This window comes from Melanerpes formicivorus, unplaced genomic scaffold (genome assembly GCF_026170545.1).
Source record: "Melanerpes formicivorus ecotype bairdi unplaced genomic scaffold, bMelFor1.0.p_v2 SCAF_8, whole genome shotgun sequence".
Taxonomy (NCBI): Eukaryota; Metazoa; Chordata; class Aves; order Piciformes; family Picidae; genus Melanerpes; species Melanerpes formicivorus.
The window spans coordinates 9,336,389-9,355,801 of NW_027142360.1; the positions used below are offsets into that span (position 1 = coordinate 9,336,389).

The 19,413-nt window shown below is 44.3% G+C and overlaps 1 protein-coding gene across 2 annotated transcripts in view; it reads left to right on the forward strand.

Moving 5' to 3' along the window:
* Nucleotides 1-19,413, forward strand: part of ST8SIA1 (ST8 alpha-N-acetyl-neuraminide alpha-2,8-sialyltransferase 1) — a 126,619-nt gene that overhangs the window by 73,956 nt on the left and 33,250 nt on the right. For both annotated transcript variants that reach the window (XM_068141955.1, XM_068141956.1), the window contains exon 4: nt 168-260. In XM_068141955.1, coding sequence (XP_067998056.1) covers nt 168-260 — 93 coding nt within the window. The remainder of the gene's footprint in view (nt 1-167; nt 261-19,413) is intronic.

The following is a 19,413-nucleotide window of genomic DNA, read 5'->3' on the forward strand; positions in this document are numbered from 1 at the left end:
GGGAGCATCTGTATTTTGGTCTAGTATTGGTACAGCAGTTTTGCATTTTCTGACAGCTTGCTTTTGTTTTCAAAAAAACCCCCAAAGCTGCAGATGAAAAGAGACTGAGGTTGAAGCCCTTCGATCCTGAATGTCATCTAAAATCTTGACTCTTTTTCTGTGCACAGGTGCAACCTTCCTCCTCTATCCAGTGAATACAGCAAGGATGTTGGATTGAAAACCCAGCTGGTGACTGCAAATCCCAGTATTATTCAGAAAAGGTAGAGACCATATTTTTCCTTCTCTGGTCAGGGGAAACAAAGAGAAAAATGCTTCATTCATGTTACACATGTTAGTGCAGCAGAGTTCTTAACAGTCCTCTGATCCTGAAAAAGGATCTGGAAAAGATGAAACAGGCAATGGTTTGATGTTAGGTAAAGTAATTCAAGACTAAGCTCTTGATCTGTAGGCAGGCAAACTATGGGAAGCTGGCTTATACAGTTATTTCTTCTACTATACTCCCCTCTGTTTCCAGCTCCGTCCTTTTGCTATGTGTTGAGCATGTGCCAACAGTACTTTGGCTGCTCTCAAGGCAAGCATGTACTGATAGGTTGTCCAAACCATTCTCTTGGTCAGTCCAGCTGGCTGCTACATCCCACAATTACCAAAGATGCTAATTTGAGTGTCACTTTGCTTCACCACTGATAACCTCTGGGTCCTTAGTGTCTTTGTGTTATTTGTTTGATACTGACTTTTGGGTGTAAAAGTGGTTTAGAATGGAAACATTCAGTAGGTTATGATCACACAAGCCTTGCTTTCTTGGGAAACTGGGACATGTTTTTGTTCTTTGTTAGAGGTAGTTGAAGTTCTTCAAATGTCAGTAGCTGATGAGAGAGAGGAAGGTGGTGGTGGGGAAGTCAGCAGCATGTCTCTGATATTGCCTTCCTGAATTTTAATTGCTATGTTATTTGTTTATCACCATGAATGAAGTAGGCTGTTCTCAGGCAGAACAGGCTGTGGTAGTAACCTGCTATGTTCACTGGAAAACAGGGAGAAAAGGAATAAACTAAGGGAATGAACAGGGAATGATTAGGCATGAAGAAATGTATAATGTGGGTGCTGGGAGGTGAAGGATTGTGAAAGAAAGTAAAGCAGGGAAATAAAAGGAATACTAGAAAGCTGGGTGTGTTAGAAAAGACAAAGGCACAGACTTGGAAATGGATGTTTGATGGTATTTACATGTAATATTTTTCCTCTGTATCAGGAATTGAAGGGTGTTCTAGTTTTGTGTGTGGAAAAGACAGTCTGTGACAGAGTAGGGAAAAAAAAAGAGAAATGGAGTAGTAATCAGCTTCAAGAGCTGATTGTGGGCACAGAGTGTCTGAGTAGGAGCAAGCACAGAAGTGCTTTTGGGATAAGATCAAAGCAAACCAAGCAGAACTGACAGAGGATGACACCAGGTGCCAGGCAAGAAGAGTGAGTGGCTTAGGGCAGGGGACTTGAAGATGGGAGATCTGCAAATGCTATGGGACATAGATGGCTCATGAGTTGATATAAGGAGTGGGATGAAATGGGCAGAACATCCCATCGAGGAAGGATCAGTTTGGCTGTGGCATTTTGGAAGAAGTGAAGAGGAGCAGCGTGAAATGTGAAGCTTAGAAAAAGGTTTTATAGATGTCAGGGCAGAGGATTATTAATCTCATGAGGATTTATTTTACACCCTCCCCTGCATCAAGGTCTGGAATGGAAACCTTGCTGTTCATATTTTTGAGCAGAAGAGGAAAGGGAAAAAGAGTTATAGTGATGCTAACAGGGACATGATGGAGCTACACTAGAGAGACTGGGGAGTTATCTGGCAAGAAGGAAGGGAAGTAGCAAGCAGATGGTTGTAGAAGCAGATGGCTGGAGAGAATGAGATGCTACTTTGTGAGATGAGAGGAGGATATCACAAGGAAAAGTGGAAGGGGGAGGGAAATAGGAAAAGAAAAAGGGAGGAAGGAATAGATGGAGAACAAGAAATGGGATTGCATTCAATTTCAGTGCTCAGAGGGAGTGGACCATGACTGCAGTGCAGGCCCTTTGCTGAGAAAGTGATGTGGGATGTATGTGCACATGTACTAATGAGGAGGAGATACACAGCCAGGAGCTGAGAATTACACAGAGAAGAAATTCATTACACTGAAAATTGGCAGCTTCCTCCTCTGAGACTTGGAGCTTTTGAGAGATCTGACACTTTGCTTCCTCCGTGCATGGTTGGGAAGAGATTTCTATTTTTTTTTTTTTTTTTTTAATAGTACAAACTTATGATGTTACCTCTCATATGTTAAGTTAGAGTTGGAACAAGGGGGTAAATCTTGGAAGTTAAATTAGGGGGGGAAAAAAGGCTACTGCTCTGTCAATGAATAATCAGTTTGTATGGGGAGAAGCTTTTTACAGGATTAATACTGCTCACAATGCATGAAATACAGGAGCAGTCAGGCTGGTGACTGATACGTGTCTATTTCTAAGCTGTAAGTTAACTAGCTTCACGTAGTGGTATTATTCATTATCATTCTTCCTCTTTCTTCTTGTCCTTACTTCAAGGAGGCTGATACTGATGAGCCTTGACATCTCAATTCTCCCGCGAGTGTGTTACGGCAAACGTAGCGAATTGGTCCTGCAACATCATTCATGGCTTCTAAAAGATTTATCCTTACCAGATAATTTGTGATGAGACATGTTGGATAGGGCAAAGCTTTCATATCAGGGATATGGAGGTAGTTTTCTGTGTTGTTCTAAAACCAGAATTACTGCCTTTAGAAAACTGAATTGCTGGCAGTAATTGTTGCAGAGTGATATCTGAGCTGCCGCTGTTTCCCTCTAGGCTTACAGCCTAGATGGGAGAGTCAATACTTTTATCTGACTTCAGAGATACCTTGCCTTTTGCAAAACTTAGAGCTCAAGTTTTTAGTCTGTTGTCAGCAGGAAATGTGACTGTGCAGGTAGTACACTTTTCACTTGTGAAATACTGTGCTCAGTTCTCATTTTGGTTTGAAAAACTCTGAGGAATTTCCTGCTGTAACTTTGTTTCACGTAATTCAGGAGTCCTGGCAAGAGACATATTATGATAGAAATTTCCCTGGCTGACTGAGAGAACTCATGATGACTGCCACAGTTCATTTTTTTTTCTCTGAAATATGTCAGGATTATCTCTCTTCTGCTACCTGAGCCCTCCATGCTGGAAAGCACATCAGTCTGTGGCAGGGGCAGAGTGCAGACTGATGCTGCTGGTCTAACAGGGGAGGAGAGCCCTCTGCTGAAGGGAAGAGCAAGGGTGCCCTTTCCCACCTCCAATTCTCCTCTAGGGCTGCTTTGGTGCTGTTCAGGTCCCTGAGAGTTGGAGCTTCATGTGCAGAGGCTGCAAAGCTGGGCTATGAGGCAGCACTCAGCCACCTCTCTGATATTCTCCCCTCTTGCACAAGGACCAGATCATTCCTGCATGTGTTTAGGGCTTTGGAGGTTACTCTAGTTAGATGAATTAGGAACACTTCTGTGAAATACCTGTGCAGCCAGAGACAGGGTGAGGATGGAGGTGATTCATGGTTCTGCTACTACAGCATTTCTACTAGAGCACGCCTTGTTGCTTTGAATACAGAAATAAGTGAAGGGTGTAGCTGAGGGTGGTATCAACCTTTATTCTTTGCAATGTGGAAAATTCGATGCAAGCTTTATAGTGGAGTCTCTCAACAGATGTATAACGTGGCCAATGGAAATAGTCCAACTGAAACTTGAGTAGCTGTACTTAGGAGCAGCCATTACACTTTGCAGCTCAGTATGAACTCCAATGACTGAATGGGAACATTTATTTTCCCCCAGTAAATTAATCCACTGTTTTGACTTCTGCAGTGCTTGAGAAGTTTTTGCTGCATCCATTGCCCTGCACTAAAGCAAGGTGAAGGAATGAGACTGAATGCTAATAAATGCAATGATTCTGCCTCTGAGCCTTGAAATGTCTGTTAAATATTGCTGTGGTTTATTAGCATCCCACAAAATTTGAGTGGGTTTTAATTTGTTTTCCAGTTCTTCCTGTGTCTTACAGCCAGCTAATAATCTTTCCTGGATTCAGTCCTGAAAATATCTTTGAATCCAATTGACTTAAGCCCTAAGAATAACAAAATGGGACTGAGGCAATTATTCAATTTAATAAAAGCTTCCTTCATCTTTGATTAAACAAATGTACAATATTCAGCCTGTTGCTGACACTCATGAAAATGGTAGATTAGAATTCCTTTTGACTATGTCTCCATGTAAAAACTGTATACTCTGTTCTCAGGTAAGTGCATTCTCGTTTACTAATTGCAGAAGGTCAGAAAAAGAAACAAAAGAGGCCCTGCATGCATAAAATACCTTACTGAAAAGAAACCCTTCTTGCTCATGTTATCCTTTATTTAGAAGTCAGATGATGAGTTTCTCTCTACTGCGAGCAGCTGTTTTATCCTCACTGGAACAAGAAAGGAAGCAAAAGTGTGATGACAGAGAAGACTTCAGCCTGGAGAACAGAAGGTGCTGGGCAGACCTTCCAGTATCTGAAGAGAGTCTACAAGAGGGCTGCACAGGAACTGTTTCCAAAGATCTGCAGTGATAGGATTAGGGTTTGAAATGGAAGAAGAAGAGATTTAGATTGGATCTTAGGAACAAGTTCTGCACCACGAGGGTGCTGGAACACTTCAACAGGTTGCCCAGGGAGGTAGTTGGAGGCCCCATCCCTGGAGTTATTCAAGGTCAAGCTTGACAAGGCTCTGAGCAAGCTGATCTAGTGGAGGATGTACCTGCTGACTGCAGAGGGGTTGGACTGCATGGTCTTTGGAGTTCCCCAAACCATTCTATGATTCTACTGCAGATGTAGAGCAAATATCAATGAATTTATTTTAGAAGTATCACAATATTTAGAAGTATTTCAAACATTTATATTAAAGGGAATACTACTCAGAAAGAGCAACTGTAGAGTCCTTCACAGGGGGGAGGAATATGCATACAACTGGGGGAGTTACTGAGTAGGTGGCATTTCTGCTGGGAAGAAGCAAGTGGGGTTAGGTTTCTGAGTGAACATGAATAGACAATGTCCTAGCATTTAGCTGACAGCAAGTGCTGTGCTGCATTATCCAAATAAGTGTAATGCATGAAGGGATAAATTTTAGCTCAGCTATGGTCTCAGCTCTGTACTGTACTTCATTTTGACACCATATGTTTAAAAAAAGGCCCAAATCCCAGGCATGGAGTGTCAACTGCAAAGTGTAGCAAAAGGCTGGAAGAAGGAGGTTGATGAAGCTCCAGGGGAAGTACTGCTGAATCTAGAGGTATCTTTAAAGGTACCAGTGGCTTCAAAGAGAAATATCAGTTGCTGTTGATAAGATCAGGAGCAATAGGCTGAAATTTTGGGTTAGGAAAACAGGAACTGGGAGGGAAAATAGTTTAATCTTATAGGAGAGAAGAAAGAAGAAGGACAGATTGAGGAGAGCTGTAACAGGCTCCCAGGGTGGAGGTGAGGACAATTGCTAGGTATTAGGAAGGACTTTACAGAGAGCTTCTACAGAAGTCCCCATGTTTCAGTAATTTGAAGAGCTAATCAATAAGGGAGTGAAATAGGAAATGATAAATAGATGCCATGAAAAGAGTGCCATGAAACCGTAGCTTCATGCTTTCTTTTAAAAACAAATGGTTTATTACTAATTATTATAAAGCAATGTGATAGGACCCCATCATTAAAACAACCCATTTAGATTTCTGGTGGAAACACCCTCACATTTCAGTTCCGATGTGTGTTTATTGTGGCATTGGAGAGGAAGAGGATGGATTTATCTTACACACCCATCTGTATGGCTCCTACATGCAGAGTAGGGTTTGGATGATCAGCAGTTCTCTCTGTTGTGAATGGCATTTTAATTGCAAATCTTTGCCTCACCAGTATCACCAGTGCTTACCCATATGTGCTGATATTCATTAACAGGTTGTCTCACACATTTTCATTTTCCTGGCAAGCCATTGCAGGAAGACTGTTGCTTTTTGGATTTTGTTGTTGTTGTGCTTCTGGGGTTTTTTCTTTTGTTGCCTTTTTAATATAATTTTTTTTTTTGTGTGGTGTTGTTGGCTTTGTTTTGGTTTTGCTTTGTTGTTGATTTTTGGTTTTCTTTTTTTCCCCCCCCCCTCTCCCACCTCCTGGTGTCTTCTGGCAGATTCTTCAATACAGGAGTCTAAAGAAGTACCAAACAGAAAGAAACCGCAAATGTCTGATTTTCCATTGTTAGGTTTTTGAGACAGGAAAGGTCTATATGTTCTTCTTGGCCCAGGTGGCCAAGAAGGCCAATGGCATCCTGGCCTGCATCAAGAATAGTGTGGCCAGCAGGAGCAGGGAAGTCATTGTGCCCCTGTACTCAGCACTGGTTAGGCCACACCTTGAGTACTGTGTCTAGTTCTGGGCCACTCAATTTAAGGAGGACATTGAGACTCTTGAATGTGTCCAGAGAAGGGCAACAAGGCTGGGGAGAGGCCTCGAGCACAAGCCTTATGAGGAGAGGCTGAGGGAGCTGGGATTGTTTAGCCTGGAGAAGAGGAGGCTCAGGGGAGACCTTATTGCTGTCTACAACTACCTGAAGGGAGGTTGTAGCCAGGAAGGGGTTGGTCTCTTCTCCCAGGCAACCAGCACCAGAACAAGAGGACACAGTCTCAAGCTGCACCAGGAGAGGTTTAGGCTGGAGGTGAGGAGAAAGTTCTTCACAGAGAGAGTTGTTAGCCATTGGAATGTGCTGCCCAGGGAGGTGGTGGAGTCACCATCCCTGGAAGTGTTCAAGAGGGGATTGGATGTGGCACTTGGTGCCATGATTTAGCAGTCATGAGGTCTTGGGTGACAGGTTGGACTTGATGATCTTTGAGTTCTCTTCCAACCTTATTGATTCTATAAAAACAATGCTTCTAATTAAGGTGATTTTTTTTTTAAATCCTTCTGTTGCTGCAGCAGGACTTGCTATGAGAGCTTCTAAATCCTTCTGCCAGGATGTGGAATAGAGGGCCTGGGTATTTAATTTTTAAATATGTGAGTGATATCTTCAAGATCAATGGAATAACTTCATATATGCTTTGCTTTACCAAGTCTCTTGTATGAGTACCTCAGGTTTATTGAGGGTAACATCTCCAAAGGTTAAGTGCCTAATTCCTGTGTAGGTAATTAATCCTTCTTTGAAGTCTTTGCCTTTAACCCAGATTTTTCTACCTCTGTCCCATCTCTTGAATATTTTCAGGTATTGATGAGAAAGCAAACACTTCATTTATTTTTAAATACAGATGCAAGGCATCCTGCAATCTGAAAGTCTGCAAATAAGAACACACATGATGACTACTTCTCTGCAGTCTGTCAGTGGGTGGCATTCCCACTTTTCCTTTTGTTTCCATCTGTAAAACAATCACTTTTGCTGTCAGCAGCATCTGCAGCCGTGTCGTCCCACAAACTTCAGAGAGAGCTTCCGAATTCAGACGGCAGTCACAGGAGTGCAAGAATTATGCTTATGGGCTTAGCCACAGGCCAAAAGGTGGCAGGGAGGTTAATTAGTGTCTGCTTTCTCATTAAACAGTCAAGAGGATTCCTGGGGATGAGAGACTCCAGCTGAGAAGACTGACAGATTCTGGCTTGTGGTGGAAGTGGAGGAGAAAGCATAGCAATACTGAGCCATGGACTAGTTCAGCAAAGCTATCCAGCTTGGCTGTGTTGCTGGAGTGCTTTCATTTTCTGTAGGTACTTTTGGCCAATGCACAGGCTGGATTCAGTTTCTTACCTCTCACTGTGCTGCTGTTGTGAACAAACCTGTGTAGTTTGTTTGGGACTGTATAGTTTGAGGAAGAGGAGGCTGAGGGGAGACTTTATCACCTTCTATACCTATTTGAAAGGACAATAGAGAGGTAGGGGCTGGTCTCTTCTCACAGAACAAGAGGGAAGAGCCTCAAGCTGCCCTGGGTTAGGTTTAGGCTAGACGCTAGGAAAAATTTTGCCCTGCAAGGGTAGTCAAGCGTTGGAACAGAACCAGGGAGATGGGTGAGTCACTATCCCTGGAGGTGTTTAAAGGTCATTCAGATGTGGCACTTGGTGATATGGATTAGTGGTGAGCTTCACGGAGTAGGGTTAATGGTTGGATCTGATGATCTCAAGGGTCTTTTCCAATCTGAATGATTCTGTGCAAACCTGCTTCTGTTTGAACATAAGGCAAGAAAGAAGAGTGGCCCCTTTGAATTTGATGCCATTTCTAAATCAGAACCCTGATATTTAGGTTAACAGAAGCCTTATCTTGAGTGCTTCAGAGCAACTTCCACCAAAGCCTGTAGATACTGCAGTTCCTTGCAACCTTGCTGGTCTGTACACAGCATTCACTTTTACTTGTTTGAGATTGCACTTAAATAGCAAACACCTTGTTATGCTAGGAGCTTCAAAGAAAAGCCTCTGACGTTCTAGTAAAAAAATTAGGGCTTGAATACCCAGGGAATAATCACAAAATAAGCTCCAGCTTGCATGAGTTTAAATTTGATCAACTGAAATAGAAAGCTGGCTCAGAGCGTGCAGACAGCTTGTGGTGTTGAACTGTTAATAAAAGCTGGAGCTGTAAAGCGTGAGTATAAAAGAACTCCAGTAGAGTAATTTCAACACTCTCCCTGTAGTATGTGGCTGTAGAATTGTAAGGTTTGGCATTGCAGATGTTGGCATGGTGCTTGTGCATCTGAATAACCTGTGTACTTCGCAGTGAAGCAGCAGGCTGTTAAAATCACACCCCTACGGTTGTGACTTGGCCACGAAAATGATCAGGGGGTTGGAGCACGAGGACAGGCTGAGGGAGCTGGGCTTGTTCAGCCTGGAGAAGAGAAGCCTCCAGGGAGACCTAGTAGCAGCCTTCCAGTACCTGAAGGGGGCCTACGGGAAGGATGGAGAGAGACTCTTTACAAAGGCCTGGAGTGACAGGATGAGGGGTAATGGCTTCAAACTAGAGAAGGGCAGATTTAGATTGGATATCAGGAAGAAGCTCTTTATGATGAGGGTGGTGGAATGCTGGAACAGGTTGCCCAGGGAGGTGGTTGAGGCCCCTTCCCTGGAGATATTCAAGGGAGGCCCTGGGCAACTTGATGTAGTGGAGGTTGTCCCTCTGACTGGGTGGAGATTGAACTGGATGAATTTTGAAGGTCCCTTCCAGCCTGGACCATTCTATGACTCAGTCAGCTTGCACAATGAAATGAAGCATTCATCTCACTGGAGTTTTGAAACAATGCACAAGAGAATTCTCAAGTGTCTTACAATAATAAATTCTATCCACTTGGTGCACTTTTTGTACATGAAAATATATATATCAAATAGACATGTAAGATATATGTATAAATATGTGAAGGGTGAGTGACGTCTTGAGCTGTTCTCACCCTTCTCTGCCAGGCAGGAAGGAGCCTTGGGAAAAGCTGCAGTGTGGGTGGTACTAAAGCATGCTTGACAGCCAGCTGCAAAGTTTACAGTTGGCCTTTGGGAAGAGTTTCTGTCTGTGGCTTATGAACTGTAAAGGAGAGCAGGAACCAAAAGGCTTGGCTGTGTGGTGTGATATGAAAGATTTGATCTCAGTCCCACTTCAGAAGGTGTTTTGGGGATTTTTGTGTGAATGGAATAAGCTTAAGTCAGGCTGCTGTTTACAGATTGTTGCAGAGCTGAAGCATTTGGCAAGGCAGATAAAAAATCTTTGTCCCTCTTTTTCAGATAGTAGAGCAGAAGCATGAGGGAACAATGACAGACCAACACTGAGTCAGAGTGAAGTCCAGAGCAGTATGTTCCTGGCCTTTTGCCCAGCCTTCAATCTTAGGTGTTTGTGGAGGTACCTAGTGTGAAGAGCAGACTTAGGTTTCTTGCTCTTCATGCAATCTCTTTCATGAGTGTTAAATCTGCATAAAGAGATTAATTAGACCTGCCAGAGAAACTGTTTCTGTCTACAGAGTTGCTAATTGCTGTTCACACACTGTCAGAATATTGCAGGGTTTTGTTCTCATATCTGATGCTGCTTCTTCAGATATGGAGGTGGCTCTACTAAGGATCCACTGGCTAAGACAATGGAGGTGTGGAAGCTGAAGCCCTGAATCTTGTGTGTTTTGCAGGATTTGGAAAGGCTTCTCATTTCTGAAGGACACTTGCTCATAGTGGCAGGGACATTGTAGTGGAAGGAAGATTTCTGTTCTGTGCTACCTTTCTGAATTTGCTGCTGCTGCTGAAACCAGAGAGATATGGGGCACAGGCAGCTACTACATCACACAGAATCACAGAATGGTAGGAGTCAGAAGGCAGCTTGAAAGGTCATCAAGTCCAACCCCACTTCCAGAGCAGGATCACCTAGAGTGGGTCATACAGGAATGCATCCAGGAGGGTTTGGGATGTCTCCAGGGAAGGAGTATCCACAGCCTCTCTGGGCAGCTTGCTCCAGGCCTCTGGCACCTTCACACTGAAAAAGTTTCTCCTTATGTTTCTGTGGAACCTCCTCTGCTCCAGCTTGCACCCATTGCCCCTTGTCCTATCACTGAGCAGAGCCTCTCTCTCTCCTCCCAATGCTGCCATTTATAAACATGAATGAGATTCCTCTTCTCCAAGGTAAGGAGACCGAGCTCCCTAATCTCTTCTTCTTAAGGCAGATGTTCCACTCATAAGGGTACTATATGGTACAAACAAGGTGGAAGAGAGTGTGGTGTGCAGGTGGTTGGCAGATCTGCTCCTCATCTTTTTCATGCTGTGTTTTCCTCTTTCCCCACTAGACTGTGACACACCCAATGTGAAATGCCAGTTCTGTGTGGTTGGAAGCAAAACTGAATCAGTGTCATAAGAGATCAGGCAATGATAATGTGCCTGACTGGGGTAGGAGCAACATGTGACTCTAACAAGGCTCATCTTCCCATATGTTGCATAGTGACTAGCCCTGAACAGTGTTGATTAGCTCAGGGGCAGGAAGGCTCTGTGGAGAAATCTGCACAGGTTGAGTTGATGGGCCAAGGTCAGTGGAATGAGGATTTACAGAACCAAGTGCTGGGTCCTGCACTTTGGTCACAACCACCCCAAGCAACACTACAGGCTTGGGGCAGAGTGGCTGGAAAGCAGCCTGGAGGACAAGGATCTGGGGGTGCTGGTGGACAGATGAACACGAGCCAGCAGTGTGCCCAGGTGGCCAAAAAGGCCAGAGGCATCCTGGGCTGGATCAAAACCAGTGTGTCCAGCAGGAGCAGGGCACTGATGGTGCTCTGGTACTCGGCCCTGGTGAGGCCACAGCTTGAGTGCTGGATTCTGTTCTGGGTGCCACAAGATAGGAAAGACACTGAAGGCCTGGAGGGTGTCCAGGGAAGAGCAGCCAGGCTGGTGAGAGGTTTGGAGGGTGTCCTATGAGGAGGGGCTGAGTGAGCTGGGGTTGTTTAGTCTGCAGAAAAGAAGGCTAAGGTGAAACCTTATTGCTCTCTACAACTCCCTGAAAGGAGGTTGGAATGAGGCTGCTGTTGGTCTCTTCTCCCAAGTAACCAGCAATAGGATGAGAGGAAATGGGTTTGAGTTGTGCCAGGGAAGGTTTAGATTTTACATTAGGAAAAACTTCTGGAAGAGTGGTGAGGGGTTGGAACAGGCTGCCCAGGGAGGTGATGGAGTCACCATCCCTGGAGGTGTTCAAGTAGCTGTAGATTTGGTGCTTCAGGATATGGTTTGGTGGTCATAGTAATTGGGTTATGGTTGGAGTTGATGATCTTAGAGGTCTTTTCCAGCCTTAATGATTCTATGATTCAGCAGCTGCCTGGTAAGGACTGCTCTGTGAATTGCTCAGAAGGTTCTTTATGCAATTTGCTGGAAGTTTTGAGTTGTTCAAAGTGACTGAGTGGTTGCGTGCATAGACTGCAATCATGAAGTGCAAGCTGTTCAGGCAGCTCTGACAGCAGCAGCCTGAAGAAAGAGGACATCCTAGTACGTGCTGATCTGACTGCTTTCAGGATGGTGGCTCACTAGTAGAGTCAGGCATATGTTGTCACTCTTTTTTCTGTGCATATCCTTTAGCTTGCTGAGAAAATATGCTCAGACCTAGATTTTTTCTTTGCCCCTTTTTATGTGTGCTCACAACAGATAACTGTTTTGTCCTGAAATGGTTGATGAATCTGTAAATTTGCCTTGAATTCTGTGGGATGATTGTGGGTGGGAAAATAAGGAAAGTTAAATAAAGAATTTCAAGAACAAGTTAAGGGTAGGAACACTTTGGCTGGCTCCTGTTTTGTAGCAGCTTTGGAATTTGTGCTGAGTGAGTACAGCTTGAATATAGGATCTTGAGTGCTCACAACAAACTGCTCACAATTGTCATTTCAACTGGCAAATTTTCAATTACTTTTTTCTGTGCAAACTCCACTTGGTGGGCTGCTTAGTAGCCTTCCTAATGAAATCCAACAAGGACAAATGTAGAGTCTTGCATCTGGGAAAGAACAACCCCATGGACCTGGATAGGTTGGGGACTGACCTGTTTAGAGAACAGCTCTTGTGAAAGGGACCTGGGGATCCTGGTGGACAGAAAGATGCCTGTGAGCCAGCAATGTGCTCATGTGGTCAAGGCCACTGGTGTCCTGGGGTGTATTAGAAGGGCTGTGGTAAGTAGGTGGAGAGAGATTCTCTGCCCCCACTACTCTGCCCTGGTGAGGCCTCATCTGGAATGTTGTGTCCAGTTCTGGGCCCCTCATTTTAAGAAGGATCTCATGGAACTGCTTGAGAGGGTCCAGCACAGAGCCACAAAGATGTTGAAGGCATTGGAACATCTTCCTGCTGAGGAAAGACTGAGGGAGCTGGGGCTCTTTGGCTTGGAGAAGTCTGAGGGGTGACCTCAGTCATGTTTATGAGGAGTAGAGGCTCAGTGATGTCCAATGATAGGGCAATGGGTGCAAGCTGGAGCAGAGGAGGTTCCATGTGACCATAAGAAACTTCTTCACTGTGAGGCTGCCAGAGCCCTGGAGCAGGCTGCCCAGAGAGGTTGTGGAGTCCCTTTCTCTGGAGACATCCCAAACCCACTTGGATGTGTTCCTGTGTGAACTCCCCTAGGTGATCCTGCTCTGGCAGGGGGTTTGGATTAAATGATCCTTGGAGGTCCCTTCCAACCCCTAACATTCTGTGATTCTGCGGTTTATTTGCCTTGCCATATTCACTTGCCTCTGAGTCACCGTGAGTTGAAGCAGAAATTATCTGAGTCTCTTCTTTGTATTTAAATTATATTAAGCAGTCTGCTTCATGCCATATCAGTCTCAGCTCGAAGATCTGTCTGGATTAACAGTGCAGGCACAGCTGGAGTCACAGATAATGGATAACATTCTCAGCTGGGGTATTATATCCATATAATTCTAGTGAGTCAACAGAGCTACACTAATTCTCACCATCTGAACAGCTACAGTTATTACAATTGCTCTTTCTCTCAGCTGCTAAAACTTATGTTTGGGCTTTTGTGCTTCTCTGTCAGCACTTAATGATACCCCTTGGCTTTGAATAGGGCAGAGGACCCCATAAACAAAAGGTTTTCCTGCAAATGACTTAGTGTTAAAGCTGAGAGGTGCTTTTGCTTTTTCCTTGAAACTGAGATGTGCTGCAGCACTTCTGGAGTACCAGAGCTAGATTCCGTGTGAGGTACTTGTGATTTTTAGTATGCTTTTAATTTGTAGCGAAGGTATCACTGAACTAAATAAAGCTTGCTATTTAAATTAGCAATTCATAAGACCATTTTGTGCTGTAACCCTTAATTAACCAGAGACAGCTAACGTGCTTTACCATTTTAATTACTTACACTTATCATAGTATCATAGAATCAGTCAGGGTTGGAAGGGACCACAAGGATCATCTAGTTCCAACCCCCCTGCCATGGGCAGGGACACCCCACACTAGATCAGGCTGGCCAGAGCCTCATCCAGCCTGGGCTTAAACACCCCCAGGGATGGGGCCTCAACCACCTCCCTGGACAACACATTCCAGGGCTTCACCACTGTCATGGTGAAGAACCTCCTCCTCACCTCCAGCCTGAATCTCCCCACCTCCAGCTTCATTCCATTCCCCCTAGTCCTATCACTCCCTGAGATCCTGAGAAGTCCCTCCCCAGCCTTATTGTAGGCCCCCTTCAGATACTGGAAGGCCACAATAAGGTCACCTGGGAGCCTTCTCTTCTCCAGACTGAACAGCTCCAACTCCTTCAGTCTGTCCTTATAGGAGAGGTGCTCCAGCCCTCTGCTCATCCTTGTGGCCCTTCTCTGGACACCTTCCAGCACGTCCATATCCCTCTTGTAATATACTTACATATCTGTTCTGCAGATGTACACAATCAAACACAAATGATTACAGAGGTCAGTAACAAAGAACCCTGTTGTTCTCAGAGACCTAGGCCAACAATTTTTCAAGCTTTTGCAAACAGTGTTTTTATCCTTTGCCCTTGGAAACATTTTTTTTGGGGACAGAAGCTAAAACTTCAGGATTATTTGTAGGTTTTGGCTAAATGGATTAGAAAGAGCAGGACTGAAGTAATGTGGCCAAATGAAGCAGTTGTTTGAATGAAATGAAAGAACCCTGCATTTCCACATGAGAAAGTACAGGACTTACTGTTGTCAGTGCAGTTGTTCACTTGAGACAGCTGTAAAGCTTTGGATCCAGCCATATTTGCAAGTTGTCTTGCCTGACTGGGCTTCCACAGTTAATGAGGAGAGAGAGAGGCATACCTCATGAAGTGTCCTCTGAAGGTGCTTGTTGCTGTGAGCTCTTTGTAAGGGTGCTTAAAATGACCTGCTTAGACTGAATATGTCTTAGCTCTCCTCCAAAGCCACGTGGGTTGGTTCTGTAGGAATCCTAAACTTAGAAGCTACTGATTATTAGCTGAAATTGTAGTTTTACATAGTTTTTATTCAGTGATGAACTGCAAAAACACTGAGAGTCCCTCCAGCTATGATTAGTATTAATAGAAGTCTGAGTGTTGCCAAAAGGCTGTCACATTCAGTTCCTATATATTTGCTGATGCCTATACCTTTAAAACCATGGGATTTCTTTAGCCAGTGTAATTGGATGTTTTTTTTATTGTGTATAGCAGCATGACATTTTGATGATTGCCCACAAAACAGCAGCCTGCTTTTGGCCACCAGAACACTGGCATTAATATTCTAGGAATCAGCATGGCAATGGCAGCACTGGGGTGGTTTGTGGGGGTTTTTTGGTTTTAGCAGAGACATGGAGCTGCTGGAGTGGGTCTGGAGAAAGGCCACAAAGATGATCAGAGGGTTAGAGAACCTCCCCTGTGGGGAAAAGCTGAGAGATTTGGGGCTGTTCAGCCTGGAGAAGAGAAAGCTCCAGGGTGACCTTAGAGCAGCCTTCCAATACCTAAAGGGGCCTACAAGAAAGCCTGGAAGGGGTGTTTTACAAAGGCTTGTAGTGATAGGATGAGAAAGAATGGCTTGAAGCTTGAGGAGGGCAGATTGAGACTGGAGATTAGGAAGAAATGCTTTCCAGTGAGGGTGGTGAGACACTGCACCAAGAACTGAAAGTGACACCTGGCAATCACAGGCTCAGACTGACTGTCGAAATGCATGCACGGACTCCTTGTTGGTGAAGCAGGAATCATTTATTGGTACAGAACAAGCAGTTTATATAGGAAAAAATCGAGCAGGGTAAGCAATTCCCTGACATTCTTGCACCACTGCTGCTTACTGAGTTTTCTCCTTTGATATGCAGCTGTCCATTGTTATCTTCATCCCATATCAGGTTGATCTTCTCCAGCATGGAGGCAAGTGTCCTCTTGTCTCACACTTCAGGTTGTTTACCACGGTCAGCTCTTCTTTATCATCAAGCCATCCTTCCAGTATCAGTGGCTTGTTGTTCTTTCTTGTCCTGAAACCTTCCATAGATACTTTCTGCTTTCCTACAACTGACCACTTGTGAAGCTGTAGAGCTGGTGACTGAGGGAGACAGCTGACATGTGCCAGCAGCGCCTATAGCTTCACCCTGCTTCAGCAGCAGTGCAACATGAATTTATATCCTCCCTGTAGGAGATCAGGAGATCTTAATCTCCAGCAGCTGGTTATTGACTTCTGCTGTGAAATAGGAAAAATTCATTTTTCCTTGTTTATTTACCATTCCAATGAATCAAAAATAAGCTAATGAGTGTAAAGTGTTACATCTTTAACTTTGATGTTTCAAAAAAATGCTGATTAAAAGGTAATCAACAAATTGATGGATGATGAATCATTCCTTCAGAAAACAACATCTTTATGCCAGTTGCTGAGAGCCTGCAGGCTCAGACACAAGGGCTTTATGCCTTAGGTGTGTGTTTGCTTAGCAAATACTGCAGGTGGATTGAAGTGCTACCTATGCCTCATCAGTAGCCGCTCGCTTCTGATTTGAGGTGCTGGGTCAACAGTTGGACTTGGATCTTAGAGGTCTTTATTCAGCTTTAAAGATGCTATGAATTTGTGGAATTTGGTGCATGTTCCATAGCTCAATGTGCCTTTGGGCCTGGTGTTACCAAGGTTGCAGAGATTTATGTTGAAGCAGCCCTCAAAAGTTTCATTTTAGTGACTTTCCTTGGAGGTAGTAACCCCTAGCAGAAGGCAGGAATAAACAGTTGGGAGAAAAGGCCATTACATTTTAAATCATCACAAAGACTGTGAGTGTGAGTCAAAGCCTGAAGCTATTCTGCACATCCATCCAACTGTTTCAGTTTAGATTTCCACTCTGTGTTGTAATTTCTTTTAGATAGGCATCCTTTTTTTCTTCTCCTTGCTGTAACACATCAAATCTAGGAGTGTTGCTTTTGTGTGGCTGTTGTTTACATCTGCTAGGACCTATGTCTCTTGATTTGGTAACTTAACCCCCATAATTTAAAATAAGTCACCCCTAAAGTGCATTTAAAAGTGAGAAATAAGATGTGATTTGTGATGGGTATACACTGCTTAAAAAAATCCAACAAACATCCAAACAGAGGTCTGGGGAATGTGTAGCACAGTGTGTGTGTAGTTCTGGTACCTCCAGCATATAAGGGACATGGATGTCCCTCTGTGGAGGTGTTCAAGGCCAGGTTGGATGAGGCCTTGAGTGACCTGTTCTAGTGGAAGGTGTCCTTGCCATGGCAGAAGGGTTGCAACTAAGTGATCTTTAAGGTCCCTTCCAACCCAAAGCATTCTATGATTCTATGAACTCTCTGTACATAAATAACAGTGTACATGCTTCTAATAGGTTGATGCTATGACTAAGAAGATAGGCTCTGGTAAAGTAGTCTAGTAGCAGTACCAGGGGGGTTGGAATGAGTGATCTTCAAGGTCCCTTGTAACCTAAACCATTCCTATGCACACACATCATATGTGCACACAATTGGCAGATCCACAGCTGGGGTAAAGGTGTCATGCTATGCATTTGAGCTGTTGAAGATGCTCTGGCATGAAATGCTCTTTGCATTCTCCTAGCAATCTTTTTCATGTGTCTTTCACAGCAGTGGCCAGCTTAAGTTCTAGCTGGGCTTTTGCCTCTCTAATTTGTCTCCTATATGATCTAGCAACATCCTTAAATGTATCACGAGTTGCCTCCCCCCCTTTCCAAAGGCAATACACCCTCTTTTTTTCCTCTTAATTCCTTCAATAGATGTATAGAATCATAGAACCATAGAATGGTTCGGATTGGAAGGGACCTCCAAAGGTTATCTAGTCCAACCCCCCTGCAGTCAGCAAGGACATCATCCAGTGGACCAGGTTGCTCAGAGCCCTGTTGTAAAGCCTGACCTTGAGCATCTCCAAGGGTGTTTCTTCTGTGTCATTTGGTGTCTCAGTGGTATCTTTAAGTCTGTTTTGTTTTCCTTCCTGAGCTGTAACCTTTATATTGCAGAGCCTGTGTTGGGGACACAGCTCTGCTAACCATTTCAGACACCACTTACTGAGCATGATCATAGTGAAAAAACAAGAAAAGAAAAATAAGGCTGGAGGGAAGTTGTAGGTCATCATGAACAATGTTTCCAGAAATATAGGCACCAGACCATCCCTTGTTTAATTAAGCTGTCAGCTGGCTGGCACTACAGGTCTACTTAATGAAATAGGTGGCTGGATGATGGAGCTGACTGCTCAGTGCTGGGTTAGCGTGTAGTTTGTAGGGACAGTGGTGTCCCCCAGGGTCTGAATCGATGTTCAGTGGCACTAGGAGAGAGAGAAAAGATTTTGCTAACGGTTGTTAGCAAAGCATGAAAAGGTTCAGAGAAACCCTGCCGTGTTTGGAGCCTTAGCCTGGAGAAGACAATAGAGAGGGTTTTTGGGAAGGTGTTTCTATTTAGATATAAGCCATTTTAGGTCATCTTTGTCTTTCTCACCCTCTCATAAACTGAACTCAGCCCCTGATTCCCTTGTGGTTTGCACATTGCATGTTTTAAAACAATTATTTCCGTGTCATTGCTTTTTTTGGATGTTTTAGTGGGAATTTACTCACTCTGCTTTTATGCTGCATTTCACCAAGTATCTGTTCTCTGGCTCTGCCCTCAGCCTGCTCCTAGGTGGCCTTTCCAAACTTGCATCTTTTTCATCTCTGCCTTTTCCTTGTCTCATTGTATTACAAATTCAGCTTTCGAACAAAGGGATGATTAGCCCTTTAAATTGTCTGCATCTGCTAGCTGCTGTTGGTTGGTCTGTGGAGCTGCCTCATTTCATAGCACACTCAAAGTGCTCCAAGGTAGAGATAATTTTGCAGAGTGCAAATTTTATTTGATTTTATGTTTTGCAGAGGGAGGACTGGCGTGTTAAAACAGATTAGGGGACGTGTTAACGATGAGAAAGCAAGGAGATGGGCCATCTGCTGGGCAAGACATTGCCTTGGGGAGTCAAAAACCAGAGTGATGCTATTATACCTGACCTTTGACCACCTGCACTTGTGCTGTACAAGCAGGCTTTCAGGCTGCGCTGATGAGGCTTTGTTTTTATTCATGACTGCAGCTGCAGTGTTTTCATTGGGGGAGTGGTGAAATTGTTTTCATCATTCCTGTCACTTTCTGCTTGATAGGCATCCTCACATACCTCCTTTCAGTGTTTATTTCTATCGAAGTAGTTAAAGGAGGGTTTATTTTAAGTGGCCGTCCTTCGATTGCAGCTTATTTCTTGCACAGGGTCTAGTGAGACCGAGGGGCTGTCGTTGACTCCAGAAGGCTTGGATAAGGTCCCAGAGATTCCTCTTCCCTTCCTTTGTTCCTTCATCTTACAAGTGTGCCCATTTCAGAGTGCTGCTGCTGGACTAAACGTGCCCTACATGAGGAAACATCCTGGAGTGACTCCCCGGCAGTCAGACATGAGCTCAGCAGCGTTGCTCAGGCAGCAAGCATCCTGTCCATTGTTCCTGGCCCACAGCACACTCCCATGGTGCCCAGTCGGGGCACTGTGACCACGCCAAATGCCTGG